Consider the following 25,442-nt stretch of genomic DNA (forward strand, 5'->3'; position numbering starts at 1 on the left):
CTCTTTTCTCCCTCTTCCTGTAACGTGTCATAAAATTTTTATCAATATTATTGGCAAAAGCCCAAAATAAATAAATTGAATAAATAGATTGATATCGTTCAGATATCACAAATTGAATAATAATATATGCATCATGTCAGTTCACTGTTGAGTTGTTGACATTGGTGACAATGGTGCTGATATGCCTGCTTATCATACTCTCATTTCTCAGTAAAATAAACAAATGGTTGGGGTCATCGTCACTTGAACTGTTTTTATTTTGAGCAGGATTCGGGACAAAGTAACATACAAACGACATAATACAATATCCTAAAATTTAGGGTGACCTTATCATGCGAGATAAAGTAAATTCAAAGAACTTTGGGCTAGACTGATTAAAATCAAAGTTGCATAAGCATTACAATATTTCGGGCAGTCAATACGATCGGGTGTGAAGTGCCCCAAAGTAATCCTGTATTTGTGTCTGGATGAGACTTTAAGGTGATCTCAAACTAAGTACTTTGGTAGTGTGCTCTTGGAATCTAGACCTGTTTCCTATTTGAACTAATTCCCCTTTGGATTACCTTTTCTTGGGTGCTTTAATTGTAATTTTAGAACTTTTTACTAACCCATTTTTTCTCTCTTTTTACTGGCGCTGATATGACCTTAAAGCGCCGTAAAACCCTTTAAAACAGACAGACTCCGAAAAGTGACATTGTAATTAAAATGATAGGTGTACTAATTTTTTAGTTCTTTCAATTCAAGCAATTGTATTTATTGTCCACAAAGACGAGTAGAAAATTATCCCAAGTTCCATGTCTGTGTCTTTAAAAAAAAAAATTAAAAATAAAGCTTTTATATAGCAGAATATCCACTAAACGTACTTAAAGCGCTTTACAAAGTGTCCCTGATCAACAGCAACACTTAACGTGTAGTACGTGACATGACACCTTTTAGGCAATATTACAATTTTTTTTTCGGACATAGTAACGCTGTTAACGGTCAGGTACTCATTTTACACCTGATTACGGTGAGAGAATGTGAGTACAGAGCCTTTTCCAAGCCGCACGATGCTCATGGTATGACACTCGCTTTCGGATCGGATTGTCCTGGATTCGAGCCTCGCTCGGCGCATAGTTGATTCACCCACCTCCCCCCACTCCCCCGCCTCCCCTCTTTTGACTTATTTTATTGTGCATCTTTTATAAATATCTATTGTTCTATTTTAATTCGTGCTTCCTTACAAAGGAGCATGCTATTTCCTGTCCATCAATGTATTTGTTTATTCTTTTTTAAACACGCTACTCCCACATTATCTCATTCGTCTGTAGTGTTTCATTCTTCCTGTTTTGTTGATAAAGGGGAAACCCGAAACGTCCATCTTATATCTGTTTTGGTATATTAAATTGAAGCTAACATTCAATTTCACATTGTGATTTATTTCTTCGAGCTTCAAGCAGCAACATTTACATTAAGCCAATAAAAGATATCAAGACATTATAAGATCAATAAATCAGTTGAAACATTGCAAGAGACAGTAGTGATGGGGCTGGAAAATATAGGAAAAGGTCATCCACTTCAATTATGTAAATCAGAGAATGAAAATTGAAATCACTCACACACACACACACACACACACACACACACACACACACACACACAGCTTTTCATCATAATTTCAAAAATATTGAAAAGAAAAAAAAACGAAAAAAAAAACAACAAAAAAAACAACCAAACAAACAAAAAAAAACATGGGACATCTGTCTGCTGAGCTGTCTTGCAAAACTGGGTCTTGTGCCTGCTCTTTCTCATCATCTTCTTCCATCTCCATGTTCTTCCTTCGTCATTAGCAAAACTTTTTTTGAGTCTGTTCAACTCCGAAAGTACTTCTTTCCACATCCTCCATACACCCATTCGCCAATGTAACATTTTTTAAAACCAAAAGTTCGTATAAATATAATTTAATTGGAAATAGTAAAATAATAAATATCTTGCTGTTCTTCTCACAAAAAGTGTAATAATATTGCATTTGGCCGAGACCCCCCATCCACCCACCACCGCCATTTTTAAAACTTCTCTTCTCACAGGGAGCGAAGACCCCCCCCCCCCCCCCCCCCCCCGGGGACCAATCCTCTTAGGTGTAAGTTTATATTTTAACGGCCCGTAAGATTTTTTTTCCCTTTCCTATCAAATAAACAATATTTACTTACTTCCATTTTCTTTTCTCTTTTCAACAGTTTGATATCGCAATCCCGTGCACCGCCGCTGAAACGCTGACCTAAGCACATCTTGTTAAGACTACCGTTCTATCACAATGCCTTTGTTTCTTGACGTGACCCTCATCTTGGGGTTGCTGACAACCCTAACCTTAGCCATGCCAGTTGATGATTACGATAAGGCTAGAATGCAAATGCTACAAAAAGACAGGAGCACACACATTGGATACAAGCTGACGTTGTCCTCCGACGAAAAAATTGTCTCAGATGTGATGGTCAAGGTGGGAATTTAATGTTTGTTTGTTTTTTAATACTCCCCCAGCAGTTCTTAACTTCAAAATTGCTAGGAGGGGATTTTGATAACTCACTTAGCAGAGCACTTGATTCACTAGCTGGAAGACAATGTTCTGATATCCAGTCCTAATTGAGTCCTAATTTGTTTTCTGTTCTTTTGTTCACAAAGACATTCGTGGATCAACTGGGTCTTAACCTGCAGAAAGTAATTTGCCACAATCGTAGTATGTCCTATCCAAAGAGTAACAAGCAAGATTTATTGTCAATTTAATACCACAGAAACTGGCCATGAAGACGTAACTTTTACTTCATGCCATATGTGACCCCTCGTCTCAAAGTGGTAATATGTCGGGATAAGCTAGGTGCTGAAAATTTAATTTCTAGTTACAGATATGAAGCTTGGGGTTAAATTCTATTCTTCATTGCAAAAGACCTTATGTTCGTATTTTGTATTATTTTAATTATTAATTAACTTTTCAGGGTTTTGAGCCATTCTGACATAATAAGGTTTTGATACGATGGGTTACATAATATCATCTGGCTGGGCTTTGGTGGGACTTATAACTTAAATGAGGCTATAATTTAATGGGGGTTGAAGGGAGTGGAATGGTTAGACTGTGACTTATAACTTAAATGAGGCTATAATTTAATGGGCTTTGATGGGAGTGGAATGGTTAGACTGTGACTTATAACTTAAATGAGGCTATAATCTAGTGGGGGTTGAAGGGAGTGGAATGGTTAGACTGTGACTTATAACTTAAATGAAGCTATAATCTAATGGGGGTTGATATGAGTGGAATGATGAGACTGTGACTTATAACTTAAATGAAGCTATAATTTAATGGGGGTTGAAGGGAGTGGAATGGTTAGACTGTGACTTATAACTTAAATGAGGCTATAATCTAGTGGGGGGTTGATGGGAGTGGAATAGTAAGACTGTGACTTATAACTTAAATGAGACGAAACGAGCTTAGGAATTTTTTTGCACTCTTTTTTGTTCAGTTAAAAATGTTGTAACTTGTTTATGTGGTCTAGTGGTATGACACTCGCCTTCAGATTTGAAGGTCCTTAGTTCGAATCCGATTCTGAGTGGCACTTAGTTAAGTTGAGTTCTTGGAAAAAGGCTCTTTACTCCCATTCTCTCACCATACACATTTGTAAAATGAGTACCTGGCCGTTAACAGCATTGTCTCTGTAGGAAAAAAAAGTTAATGTCGCTTAAATGACGTCATGTCTCGTCCTACATGTTAAGTGTTGCTTTTGGCAAAGGACACCTTGTAGAGCGCATTTAGTGGATATTGCATTATATAACTGCTGACGTACCAGATCTCCATTTCATAAAGTCGCCATTTTAATACTATTTGAATTGAATGCAAAGGGACTGAGCTCGATCGTGGAGAGTGTCGAAGATTTTTTTTTTCTGACTCCCTTGTCCGCCGATCAATGATTGGGTTTCTGGGTCTGTTTGATTTGGTGATAAGTACTTTGTGATAATTAGCAACGTATCCAAAGGGTCACAAGCAATTGTAGAAACCAGTATAATCTCCTTCTCCATGTGCCCAACGGGCTCTGAGGACTACTTTAGAGTGAAACAATGCATAGGATGTCATATTTCACTAATTTGATTATTTTAAAGTTCTTGAAGAGATTCTTAATTGTCAGAGGAACTTTAGAAACTTTTTAATTTGTCATGTGAATTGATATAATATCCCATGTTTCTTGCTGCTTTATAGGAAAAAGCTAAGCTGATTGAGGAAAGTCGTCAAGGACACAAGGAATACTTCCCTTCCTTGAGTTTCTACAGGTCCAAACCTCTGATAGAAAATACTCAAGTCTATAAGCTTATTAAAAAGATGCCAAAAGGTGTGTCATACGAGTATTTTTTTAAACAACTCCTGCTACACTAGCTGTTTGTTATTATTATTATTATTATTATTATTATTATTATTATTATTATTATTATTATTATTATTATTTATTTTATTTTTTTTTATTTTTTAATTATTATTTATTATTATTATTATTATTATTATTATTATTATTATTATTATTATTATTATTATTATTATTATTATTATTATTATTATTATTATTTTATTATTATTTTTATTATTGTTGTTATTATTATTATTATTATTATTATTATTATTATTATTATTATTATTATTATTATTATTATTATTATTATTATTATTATTATTATTTATTATTATTATTATTATTATTGTTATCATTATAATTATTATTATTATTATTTTTTTTTTTTTTTTTTTTTTTTTTTTTTTAATGAGCTTTTATATAGGGTAATATCCACTAAACATGCTCAGAGCGCTTTCCAAAGGGGTCCCTGGCCAACAGCAACACTTAACATATAGGATGGAACATGATACCTGTTAGGCGATATTACAATGTTTTCAGAAAGAGAGAACGCTGTTAGCAGCCAGGTACTCATTTTACACTTGAGTACAGTGAGAGAATGTGAGTAAAGAGCCTTTTCCAAGGATTCAACTATGCGAGGCTCAAACCCAGGACCTTCGATCCGAAAGCAAGTGTCATACCACAAGACCACATAACCGCACATTATCATTATATTATATTATTATTATTATTATTATATTATTTATATATATATATTATTATATTATTATTATTATTATTATTATTATTATTATTATTATTATTATTATTATTATTATTATTATTATTATTATTATTATTATTATTATTATTATTATTATTATTATTATTATTATTATTATTATATTATTATTTATTATTATTATTATTATTATTATTATTATTATTATTATTATTATTATTATATTATTATTATTATTATTATTATTATTATTATTATTATTATTATTATTATTATTATTTTATTATTATTATTATTATTATTATTATTATTATTATTATTATTATTATTATTATATTATTATTATTATTATTATTATTATTATATTATTATTATTATTATTATTATTATTATTATTATTTATTATTATTATTATTATTATTATTATTATTATTATTATTTATTATTATTATTATTATCACCTTCATAGCATGTTTATAATTTACCTTTATCTTTAGGTGCAGCCCTTCATCTTCATGACCAAGCTATTGCAAGTCTTGATTGGTTGGTGAAGAATGTCACCTATCGTGACCACCTATACATGTGTGTGAACAAGACAACCAACACGTTGCAATTTAAGTTCCACAAGGAAGCTCCTAAGAGTGATTCTAGTAAGTCTGTGGTGTGTTTGAATCATAGATCTCTGCAATGTTTTGGTTTGAATCGGATTAAATAGCGTGCACACCTCTCTGTGTATATGTGTGTTTGCATGCGTATGTGTGTGTGTGTGTGTATGTGTGAGTGTGCATATATGCATTTGTGTATGTTTGAGCATGCATTTTATGTGCATTTATGTGTGTATGTGTTTATTTGTGCATGCGCTCAAATATGTTAATTTTTCAATCAAAACAGATGTAATGCACATATTATTATAAACAGATAAGGAAAATTAAAGCTGACTTAGCCTTTCTAAGTAAACCTCTTTCAAATACATTGAATCTCTTTGTTTTTCTTTTTCTTTTCTTTTTTATAACATAAGTCCAGATTGAATTATATTTCGAAAAATATGGTTAATTTAAAATGATACTAGAAAAATTTCATATTTTGTAATTAATTGGTATCAATATATGCTTGTCTATTGGAGAAGGAAGTCGAGTTTTTAAAACTCATATAACATGATATTTTGATTAACTTTGGGATGTGCGCTCACCCAGGTGTAATGGCAACGGGTGCTCACAGAAGCAGTTCATTACCTAATAGCTGTGACACCGGCACCAAACCAAATGCAGAACTGAAACAGGCACCGATTAGTTACTCACTTTACACCCCGGGGAAAAAAATATTTTCCAAGTACTCAACTCCGCACTGCTGACAGTGGGACTTGAACCCTGGACCTACAGGTTCCAAGCCAAGTGTCAACTTTGAAACAATGCAATGGAGAAGCCGATGTCATGACCTCACACCTTCCTTTCTTCCAGTTCAAAACTCAATGGAAGTGTGTAACCAGTCTTCCGAACATTGCATGAATAATGAAAAAGTTACATATGGAATCATGAGGTGGCATAACTAGTTCTGAAACCAGACGATCAGTTGCAAAATATTTGTACCTGGTCCTCTGGAGGACTGGTTTCACACTTCCAATGAGATTGGAACCAGTATTTTGACATCACACGTTTGTTCCCTATTAATGCACAATATCTAGAGCTAGCTATCCATTACAAAGTACTTTATACAAACACATCTTATAAAAGGCGTTGAATATAAATTCTGAAAAATTGTGAAGTGGGCACATAAGTCAATAATGATGAGAAATATAGTGTATGGAGAAGTGCCAGATGAAAACAGAGATTTGAAATATCACAGTGTCAGAAATACAAACCCAGGATCCAATTGATACGACACCCACCTCTTGGCCGAGAGAAGAGAGAGAGGCAGTTGCACTAACCACTGAACTATTCAGCTTTAGATGGCAAGTGCAACTGTTCTCTCTCTCTCTCTCTCTCTCTCTCTCTCTCTCTCTCTCTCTCTCTCTCTCTCTCTCTCTCTCTCTCTCTCTCTCTCTCTCTCTTCTTTCTTTCTTTCTCTCTCTCTCTCTCTCTCTCTCTCTCTCTCTCTCTCTCTCTCTCTCTCTCTCTCTCTCTCTCTCTCTCTCTCTCACACACACACACTCACTCACTCACCCCTCTCCCCCACAAGGCGGTGGGTATCACAGTATCAATTGGATCTCTGGTTTGGCTCTTTGTCACCATGACATTTTGATTCTCTTGTTTTCGTCTGACAATTTCTCATCATTATAAAAGGTAGGCCATGGTGCCAGTTCATAGTAAAAACCCAACTGCTGGCTTTCTAGTTTGAACCTTCTGGACTCATGTAAGCAAGTTGGTTGGTCTGGTTAAATTGAGCATTGTATTTGCACTGACTAAATCGACAATGGGTTAAGGGATCACATTTAATGTAACATGTAAGTCATAGAGTGGTTGCCTATCAGAAGCATGGGGGCTAGTCTAGTGTGTCAGAGATTAGTAAGAATGTAATTGTAAGAAATGCCAATTGCTTGAGCACCCCCCGCTACAAAGTTTTAGGGGTTTTTTTATTGTTTAAAAAAGAAATGAATCAGGTATTTACATCCACTGTATTTTGGATCATTTATTTTGTTCTAAGCGTCTTTATTCATTTACTTTTTTAACAACAGATTGCAACTGGTGTTCCGTGAAAGAGAAAAGAAGTTTGGCTACAAGTGCCTTTGAATTTGATGAGAGGTTTGCAATTTGGATTCAACACTAATTCTATTAATACTTCTACTACTACTACTACTACTACTAATACTACTACTACTACTACTACTACTACTACTACTACTACTACTACTACTACTACTACTACTACTACTACTACTACTACTACTACTACTACTACTACTACTACTACTACTACTACTACTACTAATACTACTACTACTAATACTACTACTACTACTACTGCTACTACTACTACTGATGATGGTGATGATGATATATAATAATAATAATAATAATAATAATAATAATAATAATAATAATAATAATAATAATAATAATAATAATAATAATAATAATAATAATCTAATAATAATAATAATAATAATAATAATAATAATAATAATAATAATAATAATAATATTAATCATCATCATCATCATCATAACATCAATCTATTCTTTACAAAATATAGGGTTGGAGATCAACATTGTTCGATACTGCCAATGATAAATTTTATCACTGAGCACAGAGTTACTGGCAAGTCTAAAAATTATGCAACTATTTTTCACCGATTGATAGACGAGTAACATGCAAAGCTTTCTTAAGTTAATTTAATTAACTATTGCCCGTTGATTCAAATGGTTAGTTAGAATATCTGCTAGGGCGTAATCATGGGTCCAAAATTTGACATTGGCCTTCAGATTTGCTAGCATTCGCGCCCTTCTGCCATACAGATCGAAGCTGATGGCTCAAAAGATTTGTCTTGATCGGCGTGAAAGTAAATGCAAATAAGTGTACGTCAATCTCGATATATGTTATTTTTCACAATACTTAGTATTATAATTAAAATAGATGAGTGCCTGTTTGTTGTAGCCTTTATTCATCCAAAAATACTGCGATTTCTCCATTTATATATTTAACTACCTCAGTCGTCAATGTCACTAACGTATAAAGTTATTCAGTTATTTACCACAAAAAAAAAATTTAAAAAAAGATCATTTCTAAACCTTAAACTATAAAAAGTAGAGTGCTTTAGCATTAAAAATTATATTTAAATTTCAAAAATAAAAATCTTTATCAAAATATATCTTTTTTGTCAGTTTGATCAGAATTCTTTAAATTATTTACTAGTCTTATATTGAAATAATAAATCCAGAACTACTAAATTTTTTGACCTTTTCTTCATACATTACATATCTTATCATAAAAAATAGATAAAGTAGTAGGTAGTGTGAATGTAATCTTAAGTGAGAGCACATAAATAGGGTAGAGTCAGGGAACTTCACTACCCTGCAGTCGCTCCACTTCTTTCACTTATTTCAGTCTCAAGATGTCCGTTTGCTTAAAATAGAAACTGGTCATCAAAACAATCATCCAATCAGTGATAAGTTTTTATTAGACTTGTTTCAGTGTATCAATTCGTAATATGATATTTTCGCATTTAAAAGTTGTTATGCTCGTCGGGGAAAATTGCCATAGTTCGGGGAAATTCGTCACCACTGTCGGGGAAATTTGCCGCTCGATTTTAACGCTTTTTATTGCGAATATTATGTACTTTTTGGATATTATTTTGTTTTCTTATGTTTATATTTGTTTTGTTTCGTAGTAATTTCTATATTTATTTATTTACAATACCAAAAAACAAAAATGTTTAATGACTTACGACAAGTTTTATAAATGACGATATGATACTATGATGACAGGCCAAAATTACAATCGGTCATTTGAATTTGACTTTGAGAATCGCTATCTGGCCGCCCTACCTATTGCCAAATTCATTTGCACGCACCTAGCTATAGTCTTTATTAACTGACCTATTTTGATCATTGATGGCTCAAAATATTTGTCTCGATCTAGGTATGTTAATTTCCACAATACAGTAGTATAATACCTAAAAATAGATGACTGCCTGTATATATGTGTTTTCCACTAGTAATATAATAATTAATAATAATAATGATAATGATAATAATAATAATAATAATAATAATAATAATAATAATAATAATAATAATAATAATAATAATAATAATAATAATAATGATGGTAATAATAATAATAATAATAATAATAATAATAATAATAATAATAATAATAATAATAATAATAATAATAATAATAATGATAATAGTAGTAATAATAATAATAATAATAATAATAATAATAATAATAATAATAATAATAATAACAATAATAACAATAATAATAATAATAATGATAACAAAAATAATAATTGATAATGATATTATTGATGATGATGATGATGATAATGAGGTGTTTCATGCTCGTCTCAAGAGTTTGCCATTACATCTTTTCTATCCAATCCTTTCCATCGAATCCAATCCCTTCTGTTTCAACTTCAGTACTAAAGATAGGCGAAACATTTGTGTGGTCTGGGATGGTGTTAGGTTATGACTATGTATCACAATAATTATGTCATGGACATTGACATGGATGCCTTTTTTTAAAACTATTATCTTATACAGGGTGTCCATAAAGTCTGGATACATGTAGTATTTCACTATATATTTTTAATTTTGCATTTATGCTATAGATTGTGGAGATTTGGCTGAAAAATACTTTCAGAGGTCACGTGTTATTAAAGTACGATTCATTTACATCCCAATTGAATAAGATTCGTTTTTTAAAAGAGGAATTTGTTCTCTTGCCATGTACCCAGACTTTATGAACACCCTGTAGTTTGAGTCTCGGGCTATTCAATCTACCTATTGTCTACAGTGCATACACTTTTGAAAATTACCTCAGTCATTGTACATAGTAAAACATTGTGAAGTGCTATAAGCCTGATGAAAACGATGGAATTGCACATATGTATTTAATTATTTATATTTTCACATATTTAATTGTATAATTATTTATTTATTTATTCATTTATTTTACTTTATTTTATTTGTCCATTAATTTATTCATTTTGTTTATTTAATTATTTATATATTTATTAATTTTATTCATTATTTTATTTATTTTATTTTATTTATATATTTATTTATTTATTTTATTTATGTAATTGTTTATTAATTTATTTTTTTTAATTTATTTATTTATTTATTTATTTTATGGATTTATTTATTTATTTATTTAATTGTTTAAATTTAATTCATCTATTTATTTCCCCTATCATTCCAGCATCATGAGAAATATCAGCTTGCTGGCAACTGACCCACTTGTAACTTTCCCTGATGTCAACAGTGTGTGGGAAAAGTTCATGCAATACTTTGGCCAGGTGGGACGATGGGCAAGGCCTTCATTTTTCTCATTAGTCAAAGTGATACTAAGCTGCTAGAAGCTGCGACCAAACACGAAATGTTTCTTGTTCAAAACCCTTCTTCAGCCAACAACAAAAATCAATAAAAACATAACTACATTACTTTAAAGATAGACGGGAGTGTATTCATTTATTTTTAAAATTTTTGTAGTTAGCTGAAGAAGGGTTTTGACCCCGAAATGTTCCATGTTTGGTATTTTGTTCTTTTTTGAAGCTGTTATATTAATTTTTATTCATTGTTTTCTCATTGTTGTTTTACTTTTATAAAAAAAATTTTCGATTTGGCTCCTAAAATTGAAGGGAATTAATGACTGGCGATTGATTTTAGAAGTGTAGAAGTGGTAAGCAAAGTGGTGTGTTTGACCATTGTCCAGGGGATAATGACATTATCATGCCTGAAGAGAACTGTGCATTAATGCATCTGCTTGAGTCTACATTGTAATCTGTAATTAGTTTTTTGTGTGTATAGGGGGAGGGGGGGGGGGGGTGCGTTGTAATCTCTATATTAGTTTGTATGTAGGGGGCAGGCAGGGGCAAAAAAAAATATTTTTTTTCCTGATTGATCTCGGTTCCCTTGTGTGTGAAGCGAGTGCTCTACCAACTGAGCTGTCAGGACTCCCATTTGGCATGTAGACTAGGTCCTATAAGGAGGCTTTTACGTTATGATGAAGAAGATGGAACCACTGAGATGGATGTATTGGTCATTAGGTATAATTTGTTATTTTTAATGGGGTTTTTTTTTCTCTCATTTCTATTCCTATAAAGGTTTTCAATTTGATAAACCAGTTCCTTTTTTTATTTCTCTTTCTCTGCTTTCAGGTTTTTAATATCATTTTCTATGCTCCTGTGTTCAGAGATTACTTCAGACAAGCCTTAATAGAATTTTATGATGACAATGTACAATACATTGAGCTCCGGTCTCTGTTTGATGGGGTGAGAAATATTGTTCATGATGACTATGATAATGACAACAATGATGATATTGATGATGATAATGATGATGATAGCAAAGACAATGATGATGAAGATGATGATGATGAAAGTGGTGGTGGTGTTGGTTGTGAAAATGATTGTGAAGATTATAGTGATGTTGTTAAGGATGATGATGATGATGGAAGCAACAATGATGATGATGATGATGATGATGGTATCAATGCTGATAAATTAAACGTGCAAAGTGCTCTGATACTATTAGATTGACTCCGATTTTATAAAAAGACTCTAACAAACCCATAATTTTGTCTCTTATTTCTTTTGTATAATGGATATGGAATAATGGCTAATTTTATCAATTTGTAAAACTTTACCCTGGTATATTCACAACTCATGCACTACGCACAGTTCACATTTCATCCCATGACACTGGGCCAACATGTTTACTGATACCAAGTATACTTTGATGCCCATTGAAAAAATTAATATTCAATAGTTTTGCCTCAAACTTGATTACTTTAGTAAAGGATGATGACGAGTATGATGGTGATAATGATTATAATAATGATGATATAATCTTCTCAGGTTTATGACTTAGATGGCACTACTCATGGAAGGCAAAAGGCATTTGATATTTATCAGGAAGTTACCAAAGAGTTCACAAAGAGTCATCCTGATTTTATTGGGGCAAAATTCATCATGTCGGGTTTGAGGTATTTATCCTAAAATTCAATACACCTGATAAAAGATGTATAATAATGATAATCAGGTATGCTCTTTTTCCAGCTAAAGTCAGAAAACGCCTTTAAAAAAATTTTCCAGCTGACCTTTTTCCATATTGGTGAGTTGAATTTTTTAAAAGACGAAAGTATCAGTTGTTAAGAGGCAAAAGTTAAGGGGTACGCAAGATGGATATGTATCCTTTTCTATGATTTATGGGTGAAAGCTTTTGATGGAGAGAAGCTTGGCAAGAAATATTTTTATATAATGTGGTCTTTACGATAAAAAATTTTCAGGCTGTTTCTATTCTAGCAAAAGGGTATCACTTGAAAATACAATAAATAAAATTTATTGAGTTACAATCTCCACCAAACATGTTAAATGGCAGCACTTTACAAGAAATAGTTGACATAATTTTGAGAAAATTTAATGTTACAATTGTACAGGGTGTTTTTTTTAAATTACTTCCTGATAAAGAATTGAAATGGTTTAAAAACTAGAAATGATAGAAACATCTAGTTTTTTTATTGTTTTCCGTCACTAGTTTTTTTTTCGTGGTGATAATTTCAGGAAGATGCTATAAGCTGTTAGAATACAGTCGCGCTTTTTGTAAGAAAGGGGAGATTTGACTCAATTGCTTCACTTGAGTCAAATCTCTCTATGCGCAATTGTTTTGTAACTGCTTTTAGCATTTTTCTGAAATTTTCACCACAAAAACTTGAAAAGTGATGGAATTGAATTTGTTGAGGGTCCCGATAGCTGAATTGGTAGAGCACAAGCTTCATTCACAAAGGATCCCATTGTGGATCCCGAATGCAGCCAAGATTTTTTTTCTGACTCCCCTATCCACCCAGTAGTGATTGGTTGCCTGGGTCTGATAGATCTGGTGGAAAGTACTTTGCAATAGACAGCATTCTATCCAAAAGATAGCAAGCAATTCTGTTGTTTGTTTCACACGCTAAAAACCGGAATAAACCGGCTCCTTGGGCCTTATGAAGGACTACATTTTTTTTAGCTGAATTTTTTACTGTTTTCAAAGTCTGAAATATCAGGTGGGAGGCTGTTCCATTTCTTATTGGTCCATGGGAAACAAACTGTTTTTATATATGTTTGTGTTGCTTATTGGAATGACGTATCTGCTTACTGGGATAATTTCTGGAATGTTTGCAATGTTTTTGGGGAGAGGAGGGGGGGGGGGGATATTGAATATTGTGGTAGCTGTATTGTAGTTTTGCTGGAAAGAATGGTTTAATGGAGAAGTTGAAAGCGGTTATTTTCCACCTCGTTTCTAACGTTTTACTTTGAATGAAACTGCAGTTGTACAATGTCACAGTTATCAGAAAAGGGCTTTTGTTTACAATTTTTTGGTCGACTTCTGATTTTCGGATTCACCCTTACTTTTTCTATGTTTTTTTAAACATCAGAAGATTTTGCTTATCTTTATGCTTAGCTAAAAGCTATTGCGAGTGGTGTAGAATTTTTAATAAGTTTAGAAGTTCAGACTATTCTGTTCTCCAGCATTTACACATCTGTATGTTGAGTCTGGTTAATGCATGGATAGGTAACAATCATTGCTTAAGTCTGGTCTCGCTGTTTATTCTGTAAAATTGTTTGTTTTTTTTGTACATATTACCTCTCTCAACTCAGGTGTGAATGAGTAGCTGTTCTAAAGCTGTGACAGATCTTGTAAGAGTTTTATTACAAAGAGTTCTATTGCCTATCTGGCAACTTCTATTGAATAACTGGAAAGTTGGTTCCACATAGCAAGCTAGAGGAATATTTGAAGCATCAAACATGATGTTACCATGTTAATGTTCTATATATGATTGGAAAGTGTTGTAATCTCGTTTATCGTATTCACTTATTTTCTGAAATTCTCATGTGAATTCACAATTTTCATTCTTGTTTTATTTGCCTATAGGAATAGTAAAGAGAGTGACATATTGAACGAAATCAAGGAAACCATGGCCATGCGTGAATCGTAAGTTTACCTTTTAGAATTTTTTTATTTTTTTTATAAAACCTGGACACCTAATTGTTTTCACAAATGATACCTTTGGCAGCTTTGTGGTCTAGTAATATGACACTCAGCTTCTGACCTGCGAATCCTTGGACTGAGTCTGGCATGTAGTGTTGTTTCCTTGGAAATGGCCTTTACTTGCACCATCCTAACATACTGCATATAAGATAAAAGCCAGACAGGTAGCATGGTTGGCTCTGTCCGAAAAAAATGAAATATAATAATCTCTTGTGCGGCTATGTGGTCTAGTGGTATGACACTCGCTTTCGGATTGGAAGGTCGTGGGTTCGAGTCTTGCTTGGTGCATAGTCGAATCCTTGGAAAGGACTCTTTACTCACATTCTCTCACCGTACTCAGGTGTAGAATGATTACCTGGCCAACAACAGCATTTTTCTGTCCGAAAAATTGTAATATCGCCTAACAGGCGTCATGTCCCGTCCTACATGTTAAGTATTGCTGTTGGACAGGGCCCCCTGTAACGCACTTTGAGCACTTTTAGTGGATATTGCGCTGTATGAAAGCTCAATATGGTTTTTCTTAATCTCTTACAAGCCTATGTGGAATCCTAAATGTTACACATTGACTTGGGATCCCTTTTAAATAGTTGCAGGCATATTAGGTGGATTTTTTGGGGACCTTTTAAATAGTTACGGGCATATTAAGTGAATTTTTAACCATAAAAAAAGGCGCAGTTAATCATGTAATGTTTAGCACTAAACTCTCTAAGTAATTAAAACTTATTAAACTGAAAATTGATATCACACTATATAATTAATGTATATTCATCCTTGTGATGGTAAAGTTAACTATAGCAACTACGATTTTTATCTCCTAAAAATTACGAATTTTTAGATTTTCAAGTAGGCAGGTCTATCATCATCATCATCATCCCTATTACCACTACTACAACCACCACCACCATGTCATCATCATTCCTATTACCACTACTACAACCACCACCACCACATGATCATCATCCCTATTACTGCTACTACAAACTTCACCACCATGTCATCATCATTCCTATTACCACTACTAAAACCACTACCACCACGCCATCATCATCGCTATTACCACTACTACAACCACTACCACCACGCCATCATCATCGCTATTACCACTACTACAACCACCACTACCACATCATCATCTACCTATAGCCCACTACTACAAACCACTACCACACCACATTCATCCATACCATACTACAACCCCACTACCACAACCACTCCTACATCACGCTATTACTACACACCACCACTACCACAGTCCATCATCATCGCTATTACCACTACTACAACCACTACCACCACGCCATCATCGCTTACCACATACTACAAACCACTACCACCACTCTCACATACGCTATTACCACACTACACACCACTACCTACCACGCATATCAACCACGCTATACACACTCTACAACCAGTACTACAACCACCACTATCAAACACCTTCTACCACTAGTACTACAACCACCACCACGCATCATCATTCGCTTTCCAACTACTACACATACCACCACTCCATCATCATCGCATTCCTACCACACCATACACTACCACCACTCACATCATCCTAACACGATACTACAACCACATACACCACACATCCTACCAACGCTAGTACTACAACCACCACTACCACTCACATCCTACCAACGCTAGTACTACAACCACCACACCAGTCATCACATTCCTACCAACGCTATACTACAACCACCACACCCATCACATTCCTACCAACGCTAGTACTACAACCACACTACCACATCACATCTACCAACGCTATTACAACCCACTACACACACATCCTACCAACGCTATCTACAACCGACTACCACATCACTTCCTACAACCTATCTACAACCACCACTACCATCATCACATTCCACCAACGTAGTACTACAAACCCCCACTACCACACACATCCTCAACGCTATACACAACCACCACTACCACCACATCCTCCAACGCTATACTACAACCACCACTAACCACATCACATTCCTACCAACGCTATACTACAACCAACCACTACCACAGTCATCATCATCGCATTACCAACCTATACAACCACTACCACCACCCACATCATCGCTTTACCACTATACTAAACCACTACCACACTCCATCATCAATCGCTATTACACAACCACCACTACCACAGTCATCATTCGCATTACCAACTAACTACAACCACTACCACACGTCATCATTCCACCGCTATTACACACCTACAACCACTACCACCACGTCCCTATCCAAACGCTATTACACTACTACAACCACTACCACACACATTTTCACGCTATTACCTTACTACAACCACACTACCACACCACTATCACATCGCTATACATACTACAACCACTACCACCACAGTCATACATCGCTATTACCACTAACTAACCACTACCACCACGCATATCATCGCTATTACCATACTACAACCACTACCACACCACTCATCATCGCTATTACCACTATACAACACTACCACCACGTCCATCATCATTCGCTATTACCACTATACAACCACCTACCACAGCATCATCATCGCTTACCACTACTACAACCCACCACACCCATCACATTCCTATACCTATACTACAACCACTACCACCACGCCATCATCATCGCTATTACCACTACTACAACCACTACCACCACGCCATCATCATCGCTATTACTACAACCCACACCACATATCACTACCAATACTACCACCACTACCACACACTCTCATCAACGCTATTACCACTACTACACCACTACCACCACGTCATCATCACGCTATATTACCACTACAACAACACCTCTACCTCCACACACCATCCATCATCGCTATTCCACACTAACTACAACCCACCACACCATCATCATCGCTATTACCACTACTACAACCACTACACCCACACCACTCATCATCGTAATTACCACTACTACAACCACTACCACCACAGTTCATCATCATCGCTATTACACTACTACAACCACTACCACACCATCATCACGCTAGTACCACATACAACCACTACACACCACACCATCACATCTACCAACCTATACTACAACCACTACCACCACGTCCATCATACATCGCTATTACCACTCACTACAACCACTACCAACCAGTCATCAATCATCGCATTTACCACTACTACAACCACTACCACAACCACCATCATCTAACCTAATTACCACCTACTACAACCACTACCACCCACTCCATCATCCATCGCTATTACCACTACTAACACCACTACCACACGTCATCATACATCGCTATACCACTACAACAACCACTACAACCATCCCACGTAATCATCCATCCATTTACCACTTACTACAACCACTACCACCACGCCATCATCATCGCTATTACCACTACTACAACCACTACCACCACGTCATCATCATCGCTATTACCACACCACACCACTACCTACCACCACGTCATCATCATCGCTATTACCACTACTACAACCACTACCACCACGCCATCATCATCGCTATTACCACTACTACAACCACTACCACCACGCCATCATCATCGCTATATACTACCACCTACAATAACTACAACGCCACAACCACCACCCATCACATCACGCTATTACCACACTACATACAACCAACTACTCACCCCACGTCCATCACATCCTAACCTATACTACACAACCACTACCACCACATCACCATCGCTAATTACCACTACACAACCACCATACCACCACTCATCACATCTACGCTATTACACACCACTACAACCACTACCACCACGCATCATCATCGCTAAACCACTACACAACCACTCACCTCCACGCTCATCATCACCATACCACATACTACAACCACTACCACACAGCATCTCAACGCTATACCAACCACTACCACTCACATACCACCAGACTACACCACATACACTCATTACCAACATACTACAAAACCACTACACCATCCACACGTTCTCAACACCTACTACCACACACATTCTACAACCTATACTACACCACCACTACCACATCACATTCTACCACCTACTACAACCACACTACCACATCACATCTACACGCTAGTACACTACACCAACCACTACCACATCTCCTACACGCCTAGTACTACAACCACCATCCACATCACATTCCTACCACGTAGTACTACAACACACTACCACATAATTCCTACCACGCAGTACTACAACCACCACTACCACATCACATTCTACCAACCTAGTACTACAACCACCACTACCACATCACTTCCTACCACGCTACTACAACACCATACACATCAATTCCTACAACGTAGTACTACAACACCACTACCACATCACATTCCTACCAACGCTAGTACTACAACCACCACTACCCATCACATTCCTACCAACGCTGTACTACAACCACCACTACCACATCACATTCGCTAGTCTAACCACTACCACCATACTACAACCTACTACACACCTACATCACATTCCTACCAACGCTAGTACTACAACCACCACTACCACATCACATTCCTACAACGCTAGTACTACAACCACCACTACCACATCACATTCCTACCACGCTAGTACTACAACCACCACTACCACATCACATTCCTACCAACGCTAGTACTACAACCACCACTACCACATCACATTCCTACCAACGCTAGTACTACAACCACCACTACCACATCACATTCCTACCAACGCTAGTACTACAACCACCACTACCACATCACATTCCTACCAACGCTAGTAACTACAACCACCACTACCACATCACATTCCTACCAACGCTAGTACTACAACCACCACTACCACATCACATTCCTACCAACGCTAGTACTACAACCACCACTACCACATCACATTCCTACCAACGCTAGTACTACAACCACCACTACCACATCACATTCCTACCAACGCTAGTACTACAACCACCACTACCACATCACATTCCTACCAACGCTAGTACTACAACCACCACTACCACATCACATTCCTACCAACGCTAGTACTACAACCACCACTACCACATCACATTCCTACCAACGCTAGTACTACAACCACCACTACCACATCACATTCCTACCAACGCTAGTACTACAACCACCACTACCACATCACATTCCTACCAACGCTAGTACTACAACCACCACTACCACATCACATTCCTACCAACGCTAGTACTACAACCACCACTACCACATCACATTCCTACCAACGCTAGTACTACAACCACCACTACCACATCACATTCCTACCAACGCTAGTACTACAACCACCACTACCACATCACATTCCTACCAACGCTAGTACTACAACCACCACTACCACATCACATTCCTACCAACGCTAGTACTACAACACCACTACCACATCACATTCCTACCAACGCTAGTACTACAACCACCACTACCACATCACATTCCTACCAACGCTAGTACTACAACCACCACTACCACATCACATTCCTACCAACGCTAGTACTACACCACCACTACCACATCACTCCTACCAACGCAGTACTACAACACCCTACCACATCACATTCCTACCAACGCTAGTACTACAACCACCACTACCACATCACATTCCTACCAACGCTAGTACTACAACCACCACTACCACATCACATTCCTACCAACGCTAGTACTACAACCACCACTACCACATCACACTACCACCTATACTACACCACTACCACATCAATCCTACACCTATACTCACACAACCACATCACATTCTACCAACCATACTACAACACACTACCAATCACTCTACCAACGAGACTACAACCCCCTACCATCAATCCTACCAACCATACTACACACCACACCACATACTTCTCACGCTTAACACCCACTACCACCACTCACCAGCTAGTAACAACCACCCTACCATCACACCTACCACGCGTCTCAACCACCCACCATCACATCCTACACGCTAGTACAACCACCCTACCACATCACATCTACAACGCTATCACAACACACTACCCCACATTCCTACACGCATACACACCACATCCTCACATTCCTACACTACTCAACCACCACTACAATCACATCCTACCACCATACACAACACCACTACCATCACATTCCCCAACCTATATAAACACCCTACCACACACATCCTACACGTGACAACCACCACTACCACACACATTCCTACCACCTGTACAACCCACTACCACATAATTCCTCCAACGATAACACCCCATACCACTCACATTCCTACCAACCTAGTACTACAACACCACACCCATCACATTCCACCACGCTAGTACACACCACATACCACACCTCCTACCAGCAGTACTACACCACCCACACATCACTCCTACAACGCTAGTACTACAACACATACACACCATCCTACAACGCATATACAACCACCCACCACATCACATCCACAACGCATACTAACCACCACTACCACATCCACACCATACTACAACCACATACACACACATTCTACCAAGCAGTACTCACACCACACAATACTCACCACGCAATAACCACCACTCCACACACATTCACCAACGCATACACCACCACACCACACCCAACGCAACTACACACACACCACATACATCACAACGCATAAACCACCAACATCACTCCTCACGCGTACTAACACATACACACACATTCCTACACCTAGACACACACCACACCAATCACATTCCTACCAACGCTATCAACCACTACCAACACATTCACACGATACTACAACACCAACACATCATCCTACAACGTAGACACAACCACCTCCACATCCTTCACCACGTATACTACACACCCACCACATACATTCCACAACGCTAGTATACAACCACACTACCACATCTTCCTACAAGCAGTACACAACCACCACACCATCACATCTCCAACGCATACTAAACCACTACCACATACATCCTACACCATACTAAAATAAAACAACAACAACACCCACACAATCTACACCAATAACCACCACACACACTTCTACCACCACTAAACCCTAACAATCCTACACTATACACAACCACACTACCACACCACTACCGCTAACTCAACCCACACCACATCACATCTACATATACTAAACACCACCACATCAATCTACCACCTTCACAACACCACCACATCACATTCACCTACTACAACCCCACCACATCACTCCACCAGCTAGTACTACACACTCCCACAATACACAACCACTACACCACACCACCACACCCAACACACAACCCATAAACATTCTACACCATAACAACACCATATTTCCAAGATACTAAATAATTCCTAGTAGTCAAAACATACACTCAATTACAGGTAAAACACCAATCTAAGCTAACATCAAATCAAACAGATAACCAGACAATCAATCACGATAACAAAAAAAATTACAAGTTACACACACACTCAATTAACCTGTCCACCACCCCACAATCACATTGTATAAAAAAAAAAAAAAAAAAAAAAAAAAAAAAAAAAAAAAAAAAAAAAAAAAAAAAAAAAAAAAAAAAAAAAAAAAAAAAAAAAAAAAAAAAAAAAAAAAAAAAAAAAAAAAAAAAAAAAAAAAAAAAAAAAAAAAAAAAAAAAAAAAAAAAAAAAAAAAAAAAAAAAAAAAAAAAAAAAAAAAAAAAAAAAAAAAAAAAAAAAAAAAAAAAAAAAAAAAAAAAAAAAAAAAAAAAAAAAAAAAAAAAAAAAAAAAAAAAAAAAAAAAAAAAAAAAAAAAAAAAAAAAAAAAAAAAAAAAAAAAAAAAAAAAAAAAAAAAAAAAAAAAAAAAAAAAAAAAAAAAAAAAAAAAAAAAAAAAAAAAAAAAAAAAAAAAAAAAAAAAAAAAAAAAAAAAAAAAAAAAAAAAAAAAAAAAAAAAAAAAAAAAAAAAAAAAAAAAAAAAAAAAAAAAAAAAAAAAAAAAAAAAAAAAAAAAAAAAAAAAAAAAAAAAAAAAAAAAAAAAAAAAAAAAAAAAAAAAAAAAAAAAAAAAAAAAAAAAAAAAAAAAAAAAAAAAAAAAAAAAAAAAAAAAAAAAAAAAAAAAAAAAAAAAAAAAAAAAAAAAAAAAAAAAAAAAAAAAAAAAAAAAAAAAAAAAAAAAAAAAAAAAAAAAAAAAAAAAAAAAAAAAAAAAAAAAAAAAAAAAAAAAAAAAAAAAAAAAAAAAAAAAAAAAAAAAAAAAAAAAAAAAAAAAAAAAAAAAAAAAAAAAAAAAAAAAAAAAAAAAAAAAAAAAAAAAAAAAAAAAAAAAAAAAAAAAAAAAAAAAAAAAAAAAAAAAAAAAAAAAAAAAAAAAAAAAAAAAAAAAAAAAAAAAAAAAAAAAAAAAAAAAAAAAAAAAAAAAAAAAAAAAAAAAAAAAAAAAAAAAAAAAAAAAAAAAAAAAAAAAAAAAAAAAAAAAAAAAAAAAAAAAAAAAAAAAAAAAAAAAAAAAAAAAAAAAAAAAAAAAAAAAAAAAAAAAAAAAAAAAAAAAAAAAAAAAAAAAAAAAAAAAAAAAAAAAAAAAAAAAAAAAAAAAAAAAAAAAAAAAAAAAAAAAAAAAAAAAAAAAAAAAAAAAAAAAAAAAAAAAAAAAAAAAAAAAAAAAAAAAAAAAAAAAAAAAAAAAAAAAAAAAAAAAAAAAAAAAAAAAAAAAAAAAAAAAAAAAAAAAAAAAAAAAAAAAAAAAAAAAAAAAAAAAAAAAAAAAAAAAAAAAAAAAAAAAAAAAAAAAAAAAAAAAAAAAAAAAAAAAAAAAACCCCCCCCCCCCCCCCCCCCCCCCCCCCCCCCCCCCCCCCCCCCCCCCCCCCCCCCCCCCCCCCCCCCCCCCCCCCCCCCCCCCCCCCCCCCCCCCCCCCCCCCCCCCCCCCCCCCCCCCCCCCCCCCCCCCCCCCCCCCCCCCCCCCCCCCCCCCCCCCCCCCCCCCCCCCCCCCCCCCCCCCCCCCCCCCCCCCCCCCCCCCCCCCCCCCCCCCCCCCCCCCCCCCCCCCCCCCCCCCCCCCCCCCCCCCCCCCCCCCCCCCCCCCCCCCCCCCCCCCCCCCCCCCCCCCCCCCCCCCCCCCCCCCCCCCCCCCCCCCCCCCCCCCCCCCCCCCCCCCCCCCCCCCCCCCCCCCCCCCCCCCCCCCCCCCCCCCCCCCCCCCCCCCCCCCCCCCCCCCCCCCCCCCCCCCCCCCCCCCCCCCCCCCCCCCCCCCCCCCCCCCCCCCCCCCCCCCCCCCCCCCCCCCCCCCCCCCCCCCCCCCCCCCCCCCCCCCCCCCCCCCCCCCCCCCCCCCCCCCCCCCCCCCCCCCCCCCCCCCCCCCCCCCCCCCCCCCCCCCCCCCCCCCCCCCCCCCCCCCCCCCCCCCCCCCCCCCCCCCCCCCCCCCCCCCCCCCCCCCCCCCCCCCCCCCCCCCCCCCCCCCCCCCCCCCCCCCCCCCCCCCCCCCCCCCCCCCCCCCCCCCCCCCCCCCCCCCCCCCCCCCCCCCCCCCCCCCCCCCCCCCCCCCCCCCCCCCCCCCCCCCCCCCCCCCCCCCCCCCCCCCCCCCCCCCCCCCCCCCCCCCCCCCCCCCCCCCCCCCCCCCCCCCCCCCCCCCCCCCCCCCCCCCCCCCCCCCCCCCCCCCCCCCCCCCCCCCCCCCCCCCCCCCCCCCCCCCCCCCCCCCCCCCCCCCCCCCCCCCCCCCCCCCCCCCCCCCCCCCCCCCCCCCCCCCCCCCCCCCCCCCCCCCCCCCCCCCCCCCCCCCCCCCCCCCCCCCCCCCCCCCCCCCCCCCCCCCCCCCCCCCCCCCCCCCCCCCCCCCCCCCCCCCCCCCCCCCCCCCCCCCCCCCCCCCCCCCCCCCCCCCCCCCCCCCCCCCCCCCCCCCCCCCCCCCCCCCCCCCCCCCCCCCCCCCCCCCCCCCCCCCCCCCCCCCCCCCCCCCCCCCCCCCCCCCCCCCCCCCCCCCCCCCCCCCCCCCCCCCCCCCCCCCCCCCCCCCCCCCCCCCCCCCCCCCCCCCCCCCCCCCCCCCCCCCCCCCCCCCCCCCCCCCCCCCCCCCCCCCCCCCCCCCCCCCCCCCCCCCCCCCCCCCCCCCCCCCCCCCCCCCCCCCCCCCCCCCCCCCCCCCCCCCCCCCCCCCCCCCCCCCCCCCCCCCCCCCCCCCCCCCCCCCCCCCCCCCCCCCCCCCCCCCCCCCCCCCCCCCCCCCCCCCCCCCCCCCCCCCCCCCCCCCCCCCCCCCCCCCCCCCCCCCCCCCCCCCCCCCCCCCCCCCCCCCCCCCCCCCCCCCCCCCCCCCCCCCCCCCCCCCCCCCCCCCCCCCCCCCCCCCCCCCCTTTCTACCAACGCTAGTACTACAACCATCACTACCACATCACATTCCTACCAACGCTAGTACTACAACCACCACTACCACCATATAATCATCTCTACCAACACAACTACAACTACCACCACATCATCATCTTTATCACCACGAATAAAACCACCACCACTACATCAACATCTCTACCACCACAACTACAACTGCCACCTAATCATCATCTCTACCATCATAACTACATCCACCACAACCACATCATCATCTTTACCACCACTACTACAACAATTACCACAGCATCATCATCTCAACCAACACCACCACCGCATCAGCATTTCTATGTTACCACTACTACTACAACGACCACCACCACATCATAATATCTACCACCACTACTACTACAACAACCACCACCACATCATCATTCTTATTGCCACTACTACA

The 25,442-nt window shown here is 38.5% G+C and overlaps 1 protein-coding gene across 12 annotated transcripts in view; it reads left to right on the forward strand.

The window, feature by feature from the left end:
- The window catches only part of LOC144978407 (adenosine deaminase AGSA-like), a 77,738-nt gene that overhangs the window by 40,653 nt on the left and 11,643 nt on the right, over nt 1-25,442 (forward strand). For 9 of the 12 annotated variants that reach the window (XM_078924404.1, XM_078924408.1, XM_078924402.1 and 6 more), the window contains 8 exons: nt 2,217-2,476; nt 4,223-4,352; nt 5,586-5,738; nt 7,760-7,826; nt 10,953-11,049; nt 11,911-12,024; nt 12,610-12,737; nt 14,666-14,725. In XM_078924404.1, coding sequence (XP_078780530.1) covers nt 2,294-2,476; nt 4,223-4,352; nt 5,586-5,738; nt 7,760-7,826; nt 10,953-11,049; nt 11,911-12,024; nt 12,610-12,737; nt 14,666-14,725 — 932 coding nt within the window. In that variant the 5' untranslated portion in view covers nt 2,217-2,293. Of the gene's footprint in view, nt 1-334; nt 585-2,216; nt 2,477-4,222; nt 4,353-5,585; nt 5,739-7,759; nt 7,827-10,952; nt 11,050-11,910; nt 12,025-12,609; nt 12,738-14,665; nt 14,726-25,442 lie in introns of those variants that run through there. The other 3 variants (XM_078924403.1, XM_078924405.1, XM_078924413.1) reach the window with 3 other exon arrangements.

Source organism: Berghia stephanieae, chromosome 8 (assembly GCF_034508935.2).
Source record: "Berghia stephanieae isolate SIO BIC M18660-M18661 chromosome 8, UCSD_Bste_1.3, whole genome shotgun sequence".
NCBI lineage: Eukaryota > Metazoa > Mollusca > Gastropoda > Nudibranchia > Aeolidiidae > Berghia > Berghia stephanieae.